General features: G+C 35.0%; 1 protein-coding gene across 2 annotated transcripts in view; it reads right to left on the bottom strand.

The window, feature by feature from the left end:
- Positions 1–15237, bottom strand: part of LOC135695674 (liprin-alpha-1) — a 34160-nt gene extending 18923 nt beyond the window's left edge. For both annotated transcript variants that reach the window (XM_065214842.2, XM_065214843.2), the window contains exons 1-8: positions 14607–15237; positions 6091–6219; positions 5110–5211; positions 3771–3935; positions 2859–2933; positions 2084–2170; positions 1003–1104; positions 508–633 (exon numbers count right to left, since the gene is read on the bottom strand). In XM_065214842.2, coding sequence (XP_065070914.2) covers positions 508–633; positions 1003–1104; positions 2084–2170; positions 2859–2933; positions 3771–3935; positions 5110–5211; positions 6091–6219; positions 14607–14846 — 1026 coding nt within the window. In that variant the 5' untranslated portion in view covers positions 14847–15237. The remainder of the gene's footprint in view (positions 1–507; positions 634–1002; positions 1105–2083; positions 2171–2858; positions 2934–3770; positions 3936–5109; positions 5212–6090; positions 6220–14606) is intronic.
- Between the last annotated feature and the right edge of the window lie 3694 nt (positions 15238–18931).

The following is an 18931-nucleotide window of genomic DNA, read 5'->3' as shown; positions in this document are numbered from 1 at the left end:
TTCGATTTTTATGTCAAAAATACTTTCAAAAAATATGTCGAAGTCAAGCAAATAGAATGAGAAAAAACATGATTTAGAAATTTTCAAATTTTGATGGGTAATCCAGTATTTCGAATGTCCATATACACGAAAACATTTTAGGTTCTTTTGAGATTTCGAGATAACAGACGTCAACTGCACATCGGTGTGAAAAAAGATGAGCTTGAATGCAAGCCTTTTTAATATTTTGCAAGCAAACCAGTTAGTGCATTCTTGCTAATGAAACTAAGCATAAAATACAACCAATGGAATAGGAGAATACCCATGGCTAAATGTTTTTCAAAGATAGACAGCAGCCCGAAACAAAGACATTTTGATAGATGGGTGTAGTTTCATACGTAACAAAAACATTAACGAAATGGCGGGATTTGAATCATAAATTCATCTGCACTTGAGGCAATAACAATTTAGAACCTATATACATTAAGTCAAATGCTAATATAAATTCGTTGAAAAAAGCCAACCAACCTCCTCGATATCCCGCTGGAACTTCAACTTGGCCTCGTGAGCAGAATTGAGCTGTCGACTAGCCATTGCCAGTTGTTCCTCAAGCGTATTAACTCGTTCTTTTGATTCTTTACAGTCTTTTCGGATCTAAACAAAATAAAATTAACTTGCTCATTTCTACGTCTGGATAAAATTGAAAAAGGAAATTTTATATTCATATGCTTGTAGAATCTTAAAAAGAATCTTTATTGCACCGGCAACCCCTTTTCGAGAACAAGTTATCTTTGTAAGTACATTAAAACTACTTCATGTTCGTTGGCTTGAAATTCAAATTTCAAAAATTCCACAAATAACACCCTGGTTATTGAAAGTTAAGGGTCATTCGTTGTTATGGGTTATTCGTACATACATCCAAAACACAGGATACTTTGTAGAGCGCACTTTAAGAGCTTGTTAAGGAGTGTACATTTTTAAATATCAAAATTTGTTCTAAGAAACCAATCTCATTTTCGATACCTTCTCAAGATCACGGTCCCGTTGATCTAACTTATATTGCATGTCACTAAGCTCCTCTTGAAGATCCTCATTTGTTTCTGCGGTGGCAGGGCCGTTAGTAATCTAAGATAAACAAGTCTGGAATGTGAAACCAATACAGTGCATTAACATGGCCATATAAAGGCGAATTATCAATCATATACTTCTTGGAAATGTAACACAAAAACGTAAAGAACACAAGCTGGAGATATAGTTGACGACTTTGCACATAGAACAATAACCTGAATGAAAATTACTGTGTACCAGTCTATCATAAAGGGCTTAGCACCGTATAGGCAGAGCTGTGCACGCTAATTGGTGTATAGAATAGAACGGTTCTCAGTTGCTTATCCGAGTTTCAGGCTTAATGAAACTGTTTTGATGATGATCATCGCCTGATGATCGCATTATGCGTGAAACTCGGAGTAGCAACTTAGAACCGCCCTGTTCAATACACCAAATAGTTAATTACAATCTTACGTCCCTTTTTATCCTCAAGCTTCCAATTTAAGAGGGATAAATAAAAAGCTCCCAGGAATAAGAAAGCATGAAAAATAATGAATAAGAGAAAGGCCACACAAAAAGGGAAATAATAAATGTATAAATAAAAACAAATACATAGTCGCTAAATATTTATTGTTATTCCAGTATGATAATTCTGGATGGAGAGTACATACTGAATAATCAAAATGTAATAATAGACAAAAAGCAAATGTCATTAATAGTCATACATTGAGCGTCTCAAACTTTAAATGAAGACTATAAAACTTCTCTGACTTCCCTGTCTATATCTACTTTGAAATTGAGATAAATTCGTGACTTTGAACTGTTTCTAGAAAAATCTCAACCTTTAAAAGCTAGACCGAATAATTTAAAAAAAAGACAATTCGAAGTTTTTTTATTTGATTGCAACTTTCTCCAAAACTATAAAAGACATCTAAACTAAATTTTCAATTAACATTTAATTGGCAAAGACAATTTGAAAGTGATAAATAATTTAAAGAAAAATTTGTTTATCATTTGTCATTTAAAAGTGTAGCCTTTAACGGAAATTGCGAAGTACCTTTCCACCATCTTGATTATTTGCTAATGATCTCTGGCGTTCACGTCTCTCCAGCAATTGCCTGTTCTCTTCTCTTAGTCTTTCAATCTAAAGGAAATGAGAACGATTTACATTTCAGCAAAGTATTCTTCGACGTCGGCATATTGCCTGGTGACATGAGCAGCATTGATGAAAATGCCATTTTATACAAAGATACTTTTTAAGGATAATCGTACATTATGAGCGCATGAAAAATATAAAAACACAATAAACCCTGGTGTTTAGGCCTACTACAACCATTTCCCTAGATTTTAAGCTATTATTTTACGCAGGAGGGTTTATGCTTATCATAGAAAACAAAGCACAGTCACGATGTACAGCGCTTCAATTTTTGCCCATACATGCTGCTTTTCTACGTTACGCTATTTAGTTGTTTATTTCTCCCTCTCGCCTAGAATCTTTTGCTAATGCTTAAGATACTTTGCTGAAGAATAAAAATCCAACTGTGGTAGGCTTGGCGTGACTGTAACCTCGCAATAGTTTAACCTCACAATCATATATGTATAAGTCGTATAGTTCTTTAGTATTAAGCTCAGTCAATCGCTAACCTCACACACGAGTCGTAAGCTATTCTTCTAATCGCCTTTCTCTCTCAAGTATCAGGATTACTCTAGAGTTATGAAACACAATATATCCTAGAACACAATTGGGGAGGGGGGGTGTTGGTGGGGTGGTTTGAGAAAGCCTAGCATGAAAACATATCTTTGGTTCTAATCACGTAAAAGTATTTTATTACCTCTTGATTTGACAAGGTGAGTTCTTCTTCGAAGCTTTTGGCTTTGTCTAAGGCAATCCGTAATCTTTCTCGAACCTGCAAAAGAATGTTTGTATAATTCTTTCTGAGCATCTTCAATTTTCCGTGTAAGAATAAAAGGAAGAATCAAAATCTTCTTGCGTATGATCGATCCAGAGTTTCTACTCAAAGGGATTTCTTCAACGCCTGCCAAAAGTACTTGGAGCACCCAGCAATTTGTATTGCATTTCATATCTTTCATTTCTTTCCCGAAAAAATATTACTACTTCCGTCCCCTTCCCCCTAGAACGATGTTGATAATTTAGAGAAATATTGTAAAAGAAGCGCAAAAGAAAGTGCTTCCTAAAATCCTAACCCGTTTGATAGTAAACCAACATTCTTCTGTAGGGGAAAGGGGGATAATTGGTTTTGACCTTGGAAACTGACGTCAGTGTTCCAAGACTTTTGACTAGCATTGTTGCTTGTATTTAGGAGTGAAAAAATCGAAATATTCAAAAAATAACTCAATTCAATCTTTCTACTGAGAAAACAATTTGTAAAAACTTATTTTTGAGGCATTTCTTTGACTCTGCTGAGACACATTTATATTAAAAGCAAGTGATTATAAAAAGAAACACAAAATATAGCAAATTGAAAAATCCGATTTTACGCTAAGAGAAGCAGGCACATTCGGATAACAGCCCCTTTAAGTTAAGAAAAAGGAGAAGAAGGATGAAAAGAAGAAAGCGATGAAGAAAGTAAGAACGAGAAGAAAAGAGAAAGAAGAAGAAAAATAAAGAAGAATAAAGAGACGACGAATGAGAAAAAGAGGAATATTGCAAGAAAAGATTGACAATCTACAAAATGCGAACTAACTTGTGTGAAAAACAAAGAATGCATCTAAGAAGCTGTTACCTTTTCATCCAATGCTTTGTGATGTTCGAACAGAGATTTAAGCGCTTTTAGAACTTCAACTTCTGAAGAAACTCCCGCAGATGTCTGCGCTTGTCTCTTCACTACAGTCATTCGTAGAGATCGTTCATGCCTCGACACTAGGCATTCAAGGTGTTCCAAAAGAAGCTAAAATCGAGCGATAACAAAAAAGTAAAACTTATGATTAATCTTTGGTTCTTTCGTCGTTGAAATACGTCAAGAGGCGCTTGTAGTGTTTATATTCTTCACTATTGTGTTCCGATAAAACAGTTTTGGTACAAGTAAAGTCTTATTGTAAACTGAGACTTAGACAAAAAACAGCCTGGTTCTAAACAGTTCAGTCCGATTAACCAAAACAGAAGCAATTCATCTATTATCCGCAACAAGATGATGCTAAGAAGTTAACAGCAAGCTATGCAGATAGCACAGTGCCATGGATCATTGGTCTAAATCCTGATGGTTGCTTTGCATTGGCACATGGTTGTTCAACCATCGTTGGCCGTTCAAGGAAATTGACCAATGGAAATCAGGGTTTCAGCCCTATGCATGTGATCAGTTTGTTAAAAATGGCCAATCAAATCAGTGACTGAATTTCATGGAGTCAAAACATGTGCATTGAAACGAGCTACTGAGCATACAATTCGGCTTCAAACACGGGGAATCACCTAATGGTTGAAAGATTTTTAATTCTTTGCTTTTATTAGACTTTTTTGCTTAGACTGACAGTATTTAAAATTTACTTTTGAGGCTTGTGATTGTCGTCTTCTGTTCATTTGGGTTTCTAAAAAACCACCTGTACGCTTTCCGCCTTTTTGAAAAGTACGGAATTCTTCATAGAGCTAAAGAAAGTGTATATTGTGCAAAGTGGTGTCTTTCAACAAGAAAATCTCGCATGGCTTTATTCAATACTCATATGAATTTAGAACAGAGGCAAAAAACTAGGTGAAACTTTCAGGCCATAAAAAAGTGCAGGACATCGATTGACTTAATACGGAATAAATCTTTAGGGTCTTAAATTTTTAGGGAATGTTTGTCGGGTCTTAAACTTGAAAACAGGCCTAACCTTAAAATGCATAACGTCTTGACGCAATTCGATAGCCATTAAAATGGCCATTGGCTGGACTATACAATACCTATTGTTACATATCCAATCAGCAACGTAAGGCTGATTCTGAACAATTGCTCAATCAGAAACTCGCTACGGAGCTTATTTTGACTCTGAACGGTTGACTGACAGGCATGACGCCCTTAACACAAAATACTACATCATGACACACCACGAAGTGGACGACCATGAAGTGAAGTGGACTATGATACTGACCTTGATATTGCTTCGTTCTGCTTTAAGTTCAGCTACTTCCTCGTCACGTTCTGTCAGCTTTTCTCGCATTTGGAAGATTTCTTTAGCCATGGTAACAAATTCCTGGAAAAGATCGCATGTCGCGTAACACTCCCAAAATGTTCAGACAACCTGGTAATTGGATTGTTATGTCTTAACAAGGACTAACTTTCAACGAGAAGAACATACTTGAAACAAAATTCAAACCAACTTCTATTAATTATTTCCTATGTTAAAGATGACTTACTGCTACTCCAGCATGGAAAGATGACTTATATTTAAATTGATGGCAACAAAAGTGGCAGAAGATTATAAAAATAGTTTATTTATGAACCAGATAGTCCAGTTCACCGAAAAATTCTCGAATGATTTTTATTCTCTCTTAAGAACATATTTCTCACTAACTGCAAGTGATTCGAAGATTCCTTTCAAAAAACCCTGCATAATGTAATGTCAATAAATGCGCGGAGTCGAATACGATGCCAGTTGTCATCCTGATTCAAGAAATAATAATCATAAACCCATTGATAGAACTATGCCTAAGTTACCCTCCTTGTCAAAAGCTATGTTACTCTGTTGCATGCTTAAGGTAAGATCAATAAAACGCTTTCCGTACAGTATAAGGTGGGCGAGTGAGAATAGGGAACATAACTACTGAGTGTTCAAATACTTGAGATCAGTGCGTAAGTGCAAAGAATGTGCCACAGGGCAGTTTTTGTACCACCACGATAGACAAATATGATTCCAACAAATATTCCGGGGGGGGAGTGGGGGGGGGGGGGGTTGCTGGGTATCAACAACAAACCATGGCACATACGTGGTCGGATGACCCATAGATAGTGGCTGTTTTCTATCACAGAGATGTGACAGAGGCTGTTTCTTACCAATGTTGTTGTTAGAGACAAGGGGGTGGGGTGGCAGTATTGTGCTATACGCGTATTGGTAAGTGAGCACTGAACATACCTCAGCCATAGACCAGTTTGGTTGGCGGAGCCTATGTGATGTAGTTTGCATATCTTCATTGTTGCTGGAAATTTTAAGTGAATCCAAATTGCCAAGCTTTTTCAGCAACTGCTCTCTGTCTAATTTTGTCTATGAAAATAGAAAAAGAATACAGAAATAAGCCTTTGATATCGCAAAACATATAGACAGAGCGGAAACCTAGCATACTTGAGTACTTATAGCATCCGGTATTCTGTGCCAATTTTAGAAAAATTTAACATGTTGAAAAATAAATACTGGGGCGTAACAGGAGAAATCAAGGTAGCTTGGATTAAGAGGGGAAATGCAACCGGTCAGAAATGAGGAGATGATAATAATAAGAAAAGCAGCTGAGATTCATTGCAGTTCAATAAAGGTAACGAATTATTTAAAGCTAATTAGAGATTAGACAACTTTTTTGCTATCAATAGAGACAATGATACACATAAGTGATTTATTTCTATTTATGTACAATAAAAAATAGCTATACGCCATAGTTAGACCTTAAGTTAAGATAAACTTTCCGAAGGAGGCAGTTGGGGGAGCATGATAGGATGTATCTTGAAGGTGTTTCAATCTAGTAAGAGAGAACCTCCGGCGGACGACCCAGAGACAAAAAGCACCCTCTGATCTGAAGGCGAAGCCGAAGATCTAAAAGCTTTGGGTTAGTGGTAAATGAGTTAACTAACTTCTAGGAGCATGAAATTGTGTGATGTTAACAGGGCCTCTCACTTTTTTGCAAAACAATAGAGCTTTTTTTAAATTCTTATGCTATGAGTGTTAAATTTTCCCTTGCCCCCTCCTCACTTTCCAACCTGTGTCAGAGCTCATGGTTAAGTGCACGAAATGGAGGCCACTCATGTTGCATAGAATTAACGTCCAAGGGCATCGACAAATGAATGATTGATTTGCTGGGAACTCTCCTAGCTCAAAAGCCCTTTTTCCTGGTAGAAGCCCCCTTTCCTATATACCTTGAGCAACAGCCCTTACTGGATATTGCAAAGTAAGGCTTCGCTTCGGCAACATCAAAAGCTTGAGGTTTTTTGAGCCATCACGAATTAAGGGCATTGTCAAAAACTCAGGTATCTCGATCAAGATTGTTCTGTGATCCCTGTATTTAGTCCCATTCGTGAATAGAACTTGTCAGTCTTGCTTTATAATTCTTTGACAAGCTTTGTCACGTGATATTTTGAACTTAAGCTGCTCTAAAGGCAATCTCACCAATAAGTAGCAGTCTCTACTTTAAGATGTTTGAATAAGACGCTTAGTTATTTGGGTGCCTGGGTTCTGTTTTCAACACATCTGCCTGGACGAAAATTAATTCTGACCTCTAAATACTAAAGACACACGACACAAAATTCTGACACGTGTCTGATCACTTTAAATATTGTCAAGTTTTTGCTGGGATTTTACGTCTGCCATAGCAAAGAGACAAGACACAGTATTATTGGTGACAACATTTAACTCTTCAAAGCTACAGCCTCTTGGTACAATATTGTTAAGAAGCCATTAATAAATCTCTAATTCTCTTATTTTAATCTGAGTCTGGGCACGTTCTTAAGTTGTTCTTAGTTTTTTAAAAATTCGAGCCTTAGCGCCCTTATAATGTGTGTTTTTGTTAAATAAAAGAGTGTACACTCTTTTTTTATAAGATACAGTAAATTTAAGTTTATGTTGACTGTTCTTAATTTTTTCGAAAATCTGAGGCTGGATTGTTCTTAATTTGTTCTTTAATTAAGAGGAAGTAACCAGTGCTATTGCTAGCTTTTTCGCTCTAAGGAGGTGTTCAGGCCTCATTTGCCAACAAAGTGAGTGAGACAGCCTTAATTTGCTGACAAATTTGAATATTCACTGAAAAAGCACCCACACATCGCAAAAAATCCTCGATTTTGAGAAAAAACGTTATTCAAAATTGCATTTTGCAGAAGCTCAGCCTCAAATTTTGACCAGTTTTGAGGCTCGTGTCCTTATAAAATTGTTCTTATAAAAAAAGAGTGTAGTGAATTGGCAAAGGAAAATTCTTTTCCATATTTATGCACTCAACTCAGTTCCAAGAAACAAAAGAAAACTTCATAATGATTTTAAAATATATCAAATAAGCAGATGGACTGTACCGCTATATTCATCCACCTCTATTTTTTGACATGCTCAACGGTAAAAATATTTGTTACTAATCTCTCTACAAACGTTTCACAAAAATAAACAGAAAAAGCTGTGGGGAAATACGATACATACGTACTCTGACGTCACTGGAAAGAGGTCGTGTAGCGATTAATCAAAAAATCTCGAAAACATTTTGTTATGACCAAAGGAAATAAAGATAATGAAATGCGAGGAACAGGTGACTTAGCCTGTTTACGAACGACAAAAAATTGTTCTGAAATTCATGGCAAGAACTGAATGAGGTTGAATTACATTGAATGTCCATGTAATTTACTTCCAATTGAAGCAAGTTATCAACAACTGCAGGAAAGAAATTCAGAGACAAAATTATTTCTCAGTTTAAGTGGTGTCCGATACTAAAGGTGTCCGCAGCTTTCAAATGATCTTAACAATCGTCTATTCTAATTAATCAAGATCTCTATTCATAAATGATTTGCGATGAAAAGCGTTTATCTTGCTTGTCAGCTTAGTATCGTTTCTTGGCTCAAATCGTACATCCAGCCAATTTCTGCTATAAAATTTTATCGAATTTGGGGTACATTATGATATATTGATGCATTCAGCAGAGTGGTTTTCAATGACGTGGTAGATGATTTTTTACCTATTTCTTTATTTCTTCCATAACGGTTTATATTTTTTAGGGTATAAAACACTGACAATGTTTGTATCACATTAACCCCTAGATACTGAAAGTGCAATGGGAGTAGATTTTCCGGGGGCTGAACGTAAAATTTTTCTACTTATTCAAACAAAGTGACAAAAAATCCTGAATTTGTCTTATTAATTCAGTGCTTTAGGGGTGGGGGGGGGGGGCTACCAGGCCTTCACCCTTTCTTCTGCTCCTAACACTTTGCACTTGATTCTAAAAAACCGCACATTCGAAATGAGACGTCTTAGTGAATAAGGATATGCGCGTTCAAAACTCGAAATTGTATTATAGTTGTATGGTTTTGGTAGGGAATTTTTAATGATAACAAGAAGCAATTCTCAAGCAATGAGGACTTTGTTAATTAAACCAAAGCCTAAACAACTGCAATCTTAATGCGCTGGGCCAGACCAGCAGGTTATCAATAAATTGACTGCTATTGAATAAACGCTGGTCTTGCTGGAAAATTCTCACTAACAATCAAAAAAAGAGAACACAAAGAGGAAAGCCAGAAGCGTTCCTTGTCCCGAGCTGATTAATGTTTTGTTATACAGCATTAAAACTGGTTTCTGTTCATAGGGAAGAAAAGAGTTTCCGATTTTAACAGTGCACGATTCCGAAGCAATAACGAGATCCGTGGAGACTTTTGTATTGAAAAAAACAAGTTGTTTATTGAAATGATAGGAACCAAGAGTGCCTTTATTGACTGGGGAATATCGATCTAGAGCTTAGTTGAGTTCTTTCCTTGATGGTGAATGGGGAAACGACTGGGAATAATAACGTGTGTCTGTAGCTATGGTAAAAAAACAATGTAGGGCTTATGTTGAAAATGCACTGAAAATAATGCTACGGCCAAAGTCAAATGTGGTTTTTTCATGTCAGATACACTTAAAAATGGCAATGAAAAACATTATCATCGTTTCTACAGGCATCTCATTTCGATATTTCCGAATTCTTCAACTATATTATTCATTATGGTTCACCACGCTGGTCAAAAACAGAACTATGAACCAAGAGAACAAATTCAAAACATATAATTCCTATTAACCAAATGGAGCCATTAGTATCAAATGGTAATGGCTTAAACAGTGTCGAAGAGCGTTGGTGCACAAGAACAGTTCCATGTTTACCCCCCGGGCCCACTGGACTCGGGCTTGGGGTCTTTACAACATTCAAAATTCGAGAGCAATTTTTACGAAAATATGACTTTTGAAATACTGTGGTTAAAATTGAGAAGGAAAATCTTCAAAAATTATGAATCCGGGAATTGAATATAAATATATAATAGACCGTTTTTCTGACACATCGGGTATATTTACTTAAAACCTGTGTTCATTTTTTGAAATTTCTCTTCTATTAATGTGTTAATAATATCAGGCATTATGTTATGGGTCTCCCGTCAACTTTGAACCCTGGGATTCAATAGTTATAAATGCTACCCTACACAAGGGTGTTTTAGAAAATTAGGGGGCGTATCTGACAAGTGAATAGGGGCTATGGCACACCCACTTTCATCAAATGGTCGGCAAAATCTTCAATTGGCTGTTGGTTGGTTGGTAAAGTCACCTGATAGCAAAAATTGCAAATTAATTGTATTCATCCATGCCTTCGTCCAGTGGCGGAATTAGGGACTGCGGGGCTCGGGGCCAAAAACATCTGCGTGGCCCTTGTTCTTTACAATTTCTTTTCTTAGGTGTAGGGCCCCTTTTGGCTATCATAAGCGCGGGGCCTGAGGCCATGGCCCCCTGGACCCCCCTCAAAACCGCCACAGCCTTCGTCAGAAAATGTTACTCTTCAAGATAAAGAGATTAATTCAGTTGGCGATTATCTCAAATCATAGAGATTGCTCCTGGCTCTTGAGAGGGTGAAATAGGCAGGGGGTGCGGACCCAGGATTCTCTAATTGGCTTTAAAGGTTTGCCAAGAGACGGTATGCAGCGTTGTCAAATCTCAAATCATATTTTTAGTTAAACCAGTTTCCATTGATTTTTAAGGCTTTATTCTCCAAAAAAATTGACTACTGCTGTTTTTTAAACTGTTTTGTTTTTGGTTTTGTCTCATCAATGAGTGTAGGCTTTCAATTCACAAAAACAAATAGCTGAATAATACTTGGTTTTAACTTTTTTTCTAATAACAAAATCAACTGGTTTTATTGCATCATAACTATGTTTTAAACAACGGAATATTTGCCTGTATTTATCAACATAGAAAACCAGCAATAATTGAAAAGGAAAATGAATTAATACAAAAAAACTGACCTTTGTTTTTCTATTTTTAAAAGTTTATGACATTTTTAAAAATAAAAAAAGATGGAAGAAAAAGGAGGAGTAGGCTTTAAAACACAAGTGTTTATTTGCAAAATATTCTTTGCATTTTTGGGGGTTGATATTTAATAAAGTTATCATGCAAAATCATGCAAATTGTGATATCATGCAAAATCACATAGAGGTTGAACTAGACCCCATTATCTACAAAAAGATTTTCTGAAAAATTTCTCCCTAGAAATTGAATTTCCAACCCCTTCTAGCAATTACCCTCTTGCTGTGTCCCTACCAAATGGGCCCTTTATCGGTTCATTTTCACGGCTAGAGATTTTCCCTTTCTGATTCAGAAACAACAAATAATACTGCAAGCGCATAGAAAAGCCTGCTGCATAGAACACTCCTCTGGCTTTTAATTATGACTCTTTTAGTTACAATATACAACTTAGCATATAATCTATAATACAAAGTTTGAATATTTCTTTTAGTAAACAAGTTTGATAAGCCAACACCAAACTTTCTTCTGCAGCTGAAGGGAAAAATAAATGTTGATAAACTTTAATGAAAATTTATCAACAACAAATTTCCAGTCTTCTTTTTTAGCTTTTGACAAGCTTTCCTGACAATTTATAATTAGTGACATAGAAACATTTGAGGAATTCAAAAGTAACTGAAATCGTAATTGCCTTACAAAAAATCAGGCATAGAAAAATTTACAGGCAAATTAATTCGCTCTCATGAGCGCCAGAGCAATTGGCTTAGGGTAGGGTTGGTCAAGCAGCAACCTAAAGAGTAACAGATGGCATGCCACCAGAATGTTCCATCCATTTCTTGTTCAATCCCATAACCCTTCTTATTTTCATTGTCTACAAATATCAGTCTTAATAAGCAGTCATGGCTCATTTAGCTTTTTATGGAAGTCGGTTTTGTCAATGTTTTTATCAATGTTCTGAAGTACATTTTTGAATTTCAGAAAGAAATAGTATCATAACATTAGGCAAAACTGCTGTAGAGTGCCTAAAAGAAATGATTTGTCACTTCCATGTAAACAAAAAAACTTATTCATCAAATTTTGATAAGAAACCTTTTGTCAGCAAAATATAGCTGCTATGCTTTGGGTTGAAGACCGCTTATGGTTAACAATTTTGGTGTTAACTTTATGATGGAAATATGCTTGTGATCGTTTGATGACAAGGGTGAAAATAAATTTTTCTCTAATGCTCAAACCCAAATTTCAATAAAAAGATAGGATTGCAAGAAAATTATATATTTAAAAATGTTCAAGATGACGAGTGCATGCTTGAAATGTCATGTTTTCAACAATCAAAATTGAATTCATTTCATTTTGATTTTTTATATATTCACTCAATATATTGTCATTATTTGGACGAATTACCACACCCAACCTACACATTTAATGATATATTTAAAAGCATAAAGAAAAAATATTCTTCAGCAAGCATTTTTTAATAGGAATTTTTCTTCTTCTCTAAACTAAACTGTAACCAATTCTAAGTTATTCAAGCCTAACTAAAACCAACAAAAATTATTATGAAGGAGCGTTGTAAAATAACCATTAATCTGGAGAGCATTAAGTTTATGACTAACATCTACATAACAAAATTTTGTCACCTTGGATTCTAGAAAGATACAAAAACAAAAAAACTCCAACAACTATTTTGAGAAAAAACACTTGTTTTTACAGATATATATACTTTAAAATTTATATTTAAAATCTAGAGTACCCATTGTGGCTCTGAAAGCATTGTAATAGAAACATCAAATAACAAAGAACAAAAAAGAAAAGGGTGAGAAAAAATCATGAAATAAACCTTTTGATTGAACAACATAAGAAAGGAGACAATTTGTGTTTTCATAGTCTTTGTTTTATCATGTAGATCTTATCTTAATGCCTTTTTATATAAGAACCCAAGGATGAAAATAGTATATTGATAAAACAATTGATAAGATATGAATGGCAAGCATCCGAGATAGTAAGGAACATATTTTCATTGCTAAGCTAGTTATTCTTAAATCAAGGTGAACAAATGTTAAATTGCCATTCCCAAAATTTGTGTAGATTAAAATTATAAGAATCATGCATTTTCTCAAAAAATTACTGAAAAAGCTTCTTTAGTCACACTTTTTGCACAATTATATTTTTAAAAACTAAAAGAAAGTATGTATATACTTTCTACTTGCATAAAACTTCAGTTTCTGTACCTAAATAAAATATTAACTTGTACTAGAAAAAAGAGTATTTTTTCTCATTTTTTATACATTCAAATTCCATATATCTATTAGCAGGATTTTTTCCAATAAAATCTACACATGACATTACTGCAAGAAAATTACTCTTGAATTATCTGCCTATTGTTCCTGATAATATAAATCTTAAGAATTCAAGTTTTTGAAAACCTTGGTATGCTGAAATTTTTTAAGAATATTTTCATTGAGAAGATTGAAAACATATGCATGAAATTTCAACAATTTTACCTTCTTCTTAAAAATTTGCATAGATGTAGAATAATATATTTGAGCTAACTTAACAGAATAAAAAAATTTGATTGTTTTGAAATGGTGAAACTTGTTGTTTATTCTCAATATTTTCTCAGGGATCATTTGTGTCTCAAAGAACAAACATCTTATTTTCTAGATTAATTAAATGGTTCAGATGCCATTGTGAGTTTTGTACTCCAGCATCTAGAAAGGGCATCTGACTCAACAGTTTGTAGGATAAATTAACAAACTTGATAGCCTTAAGTTATGTTTTAAATTGAAAAGCAAATCATGTATATAAACTGAAATAGAAAAATGTTGAATACTAGGATTTATGCTGCAAAAAATAATTCAGCATAGAAAATACAAATTATCTCTAAAAACTTTTCCCACTCTATCGAGGGTGAATTTTACTCAAAAAACTTTCGAAACTTAAAAAACATCAAACTTCTTGCCGATTTGCTCAATCTATCACACTTATTTGAAAAAATAAACAGTTGCCCAAACAAGCCAAAACAATAGAACTAAATTATAAGAAATCTACAAAAAATCAGTTGATGTTGCAAGCTACCCAAATCACTAAAAGTTTCGAGCAACTTGAGTGAATCTTTCCAGACATAAACAGAACGCGTGTGTATACTGTTTTGCGCAATCAAATTTGAGATAACCTGCCAAAACAAATTATCTGAAGATCACGGAAAGGGATCAACTATTTACAATCAAACGTAAGTGTGAAACCTGCAGAAAAATAAAACGATTTTACCATTAAATGGCTGCAGAAAGATCCACAAGATATCCTAAACCTATACAACTGCTTATTTATCATTACTATCATACAAAAGAAAATCTCTGGCAGGCCGATATAACTGATGTAAAGTTTTCACACAGCCACAATTGTATACACACAAGAAAACAGTGTAGAATACATACCTCGCTCAACAGTATCTCGAACTTTTGTAATAAAGCATCCTTTTCCAACTCGGTTTCTTTCAGTTTATTTCTAGTATATGCAAGGTTCTCCTGAGCCTCCCGTAGCGTTTCCATCAGTTTATCCCGTTCATCTAACATGTTCACCATTAGCTGTTCAAAATTGTTGTCTTCCATAGCCCCATCATTGCCGTTGTCACCAGTCTCGCTGATGGTGGGCATAATATCTCCGCACATCATCATCTTGAATTTTTATGAGGGCGACAGTTCCAATTCACTTTGATTTTAATTATAGTAGCAGTACCATAAATAAATATAACTTACTCCTGCAGTAAAAGTAACAATTATAGCGCTGGCGGATCACATCTTTCTCGACAAACTCGATTTAGGCCCACAAAGTAGTTATCTGAAATTAAAAATGCAACAGTTCGGTATTGAGCGATCCAGCGAGAATCAAGCTACGCCATAGCCCAACCATCTTTCTTGTATCATACGAACATCTACTTTTTCACGGGCAATATTTCAAACCCAAAAAATCCATTTACAATTTCATCGGTGAACATTACTTTGAAAATTAGATTCTCCCGGCTGCCAGCCTATTATGATAAGACCGCTGACTAAAGTAGTCCCAATCGAATGTTATTATAATAGGATGGCGAATCAAATGCCGTCTTTCCGATGATTACAGCTATCGCGTACCTGTACTTTGAAAATACAACTCTATCTGCAAGTAGCACGAGAAATGTCCGAAAGTGAAGAGTTTATCAAAAAAGACATCTATGCTTGAACTATCAATGGAGATAAATTCATAAGATTCGATTTTAAAGAAAAATCGAGTGCAAGTACAACTTGTAATGAAAAGTAATGTGTGTTATTTGTCAAAGAAAATTTTTAACATTTTTGCATAAAATGTGGCCAAACACATCACCATTTCGTTATCACTTTAAAAATATGATCAAATATCGGAACAAATTATCTAAACAAAATTTCCTGCCAACAGAAGAAACAGAAGAGACAGCTTCCATACGCACAAGGAATGTTGACGAAATCACAGGTGTTGTTTTCTGAAAGCCAGACTTGAAATGTAATTGAGAGTTATTTTCTGACAATTTGGTTTGCAGTATCAGGCAAAATGCTATCATTTAAGCCAAGTTTAAACAAAATCGGTCGCCATTTGATATATTTTGGTGGTTTGTAAGTCGAGATAAACGTAAAAATAATTCCGAATTATACTTAAATTGTCTGCAAAAAAAGAACAGTGAAAAAATCTTTCAGAATTGAAAAATATAGTTTAAACCAAATTATGAAGAATTGAAAATGTAAATCCTTTTTGTAGGGTATGTTATATCCTTTTTCGCTGATATTTCTGTAAAATTCTAGTTTATGAAAAGTTCTAGTAGGACATTTTTGGAAATCTGGAGACTATTCGAGAATATACTTGTTAGATGGATAGTTCATACACTGATTTAAAATTTGTGAAGAAAACATTTTATTTTCATCGACTGAGCATTTTATATTTACGACGGGCATCTTAAACATACAATCAGAGTGAAATTCAAAGAATGTTCCTGAATTCAAATACAACAGCAACGAGAAGTTGCAAAAATTTAAAAAAAACAGCATTTGATTTTGTCGACACGTAGCTGAAAATTTTGCAAAGAATCAGTGATTTTAGCTGTTTAAATATCGTATGAGATTTTTGGGGGCACAATTAAGAGGGGGGCTTTTTGAAGAGTAGAGAAGGAGGAGACTCATTTCTTCGCAGGGAATTCATTAATGAAAGATTATGAACCTTACTCGGAAAAGCCATATTGATGTGAATTTATTTTTAAGCTAAGAAGCTTTCAAAAGCTTCAGAGAAGTGTCGACGGGCGTTTGTGAATGGGCCTTCTGTGATATTTTTGCTATTTATAGCAAGAAAGTTCACATTAGTGTCTTTTGATTTTCAGAAATAATTTGTCCGTTGTTTGTAGATGTTCGTTCAGTGGAAGTGTCCATCACTTAGGGGTGTCCGTTATTTGGGAGTGTCTATTTTTGAGCATTCCCTGCAACGGTGACTTCGCGAAGTATGCATAATTGATAAATATCGGTAAAACTGTAGGAAGGAATGAATCAAAGGACTTGTATAACTTTTGGAGGGATAGGAGCCCCCAAAAAACTATATTAATGATTCAATGGGATGAGGGGTAAAAGGCATACAGTCCTATAAATCCCTGCATAATTTCACGTGGAACTAAATATGCATGTTTCCATTATTGAAACCGTCACAATACTTTTCGTACTCTTTTACTGACGATGAGTCGATTATGTTTTTCGCACTAGTAGATACACCTCTGATTGGGCTTTTGAGAAGTTTTATTTGATTTGTAACTCTCTTATTCTCAAGCATTGATTGTTATGGTGTCGCGGAGTGGGCTCAGGGCCGCTAGGCCCCTCCTTAAATTTCAAAGATGTTTTTGGAGGGGCAAAGACCCCCACAAAAAAAACAAGCCAGTATATATTTGGTTTGTTGAATTCATTACTTGGCAGTGAGAGATAACCCTTTATTTTGTGCTGATTTTTCATGAATGAGCAATTTACATTAGCTTAAGTTCCCCGCAAGAAAAAGCAAAACTAATACCAATTAATTGCTGTTATTATTATTGTGCGAAGGTATCCATAATTTCATGGAATTTTGTTACTAAATTCAGCAAAGACCGAGATACAACTTTTTGTTTGGGGGGGGGGGGGCAGCCCTAATAAATAAATGTAAGAATAGCCATATTCCACAAAATAAAAATATTTTATTTATGTTTAAGTTTTTTTGGGGGGAGGGGGGCCAAGGCTCCCCGGTATCTCGGTCCTTGGAATTCAGTATTACCTGCAGCTTGTAATCTGAAAAAAATTCACGCTTTGTTGAAGTTAGAAATTATTCTATTGAAGACAAATCGTGCATGCTTTAAAGAAATGCGATCATTTGTGAGTTATATATTGCTTCTAGCATTCTGTTGTTTGTTAGAAAAGCTGTGCCTCTTACACGATATAGCAAAAAGAATTTAATGCCTGTGGAATCAAAGTTACTGCTCTTTACAGGGAATTGTCCGTTGTTCAGATGCTGCTTTTGCAAAATATTTGAATTTCTGAGAATTTTTGGAAAAAGACTTGCCTGTGATTTGGAAATGTCAGTTTTTGTCAGTCGAAGCCTTGTTATATCCCATAACAATATAAACCATTTCCCCAAAGAGACCTGTATGCAAAGACGCTATGCAAACACATACCCATTTTTTAAGGAATAGAAGCATCCGAGAAATGCTGATATTTTTCTTAATAACAGAACTCAAAACCCCTTTGCATCGTAATATTTTTGGCCATGTTAGTTGGTAATTTCAACATTGTTTTATCATTTAGGTCGAAATAAGACTATGAAAGAGAAGGTCTTCACATGCTTATTTGCAAAAATAGCTTGAAATCCATTGCTTAACATCATTCAAGCAATGATATTTGAAATCTGCTCAACATTTTCAACATTACATTTGGTTGCCAATGAAATTAAGTATTTTGGGAACAAGTACCGATTTCATGAATGCTAGCTTTAAGTGGCCAGATTTTCGTTGCAAAATTTGTTATCATATATATATTCACGTTGGCTTTTATCTTTGCAAGCAATCTTTGTGTGGTACGGAATATAAAAATTGCTTTGAAAAAGCAAACATTTTGAAACATAGTACTAGCGTTTTTCGCGTGACACTCTTCGGAGTATTAAACGTCAGAACATACATAGATCGAAATTTCTACGCTACGAAATAAAAATACCCAGTTGTGGATCGAAATAGGCAAATCAGAAACGCGAGCAAATGACTGTTGAGGTTGCTCAATAAGTGCCGCTTGCACATTGAAAATTTTAGCCATGGAGCTTTCACATTAGGACGCATTGAGAAATAAGCGGTAATGACCAGGGGTGCCCTCCTTAAAAGTTAGGAAGGGAGCTGTGCGGTTGGCAAATTCACAAAAAAAAACACAAAAAGACTGATAGTAAATTGCTCATTGACGAGGAATCTGAAAAAAAGGGTTGCTAACACAGAATTCGTCTAACCAAATATAATCTTATTTTTTGAGGGACTTGCTGAGCCCCTATAAACCTTTCTAAAATTTGACAATGGGGGCTGACAATGAGTCCCCCTCCCCCCAAGCCCCCTCAACGGCACCACTGGTCATGACAATATTGACGAATGAAAATATAACGGAACTGAAAAAAATGTTTCGGAATACACGAATCTCCATAAAAACTGTGCATAAAAAACCGAGCCTTGAGATGACCAGAAATCGAAAAACCAAAGTACTTACATTTT

Source organism: Rhopilema esculentum, chromosome 2 (genome assembly GCF_057945365.1).
Source record: "Rhopilema esculentum isolate cy_ngs chromosome 2, ASM5794536v1, whole genome shotgun sequence".
NCBI classification, from domain to species: Eukaryota; Metazoa; Cnidaria; class Scyphozoa; order Rhizostomeae; family Rhizostomatidae; genus Rhopilema; species Rhopilema esculentum.
The sequence above is the reverse complement of the archived record's forward strand: the minus strand, read 5'-3'. Positions and strand labels throughout refer to the sequence as shown.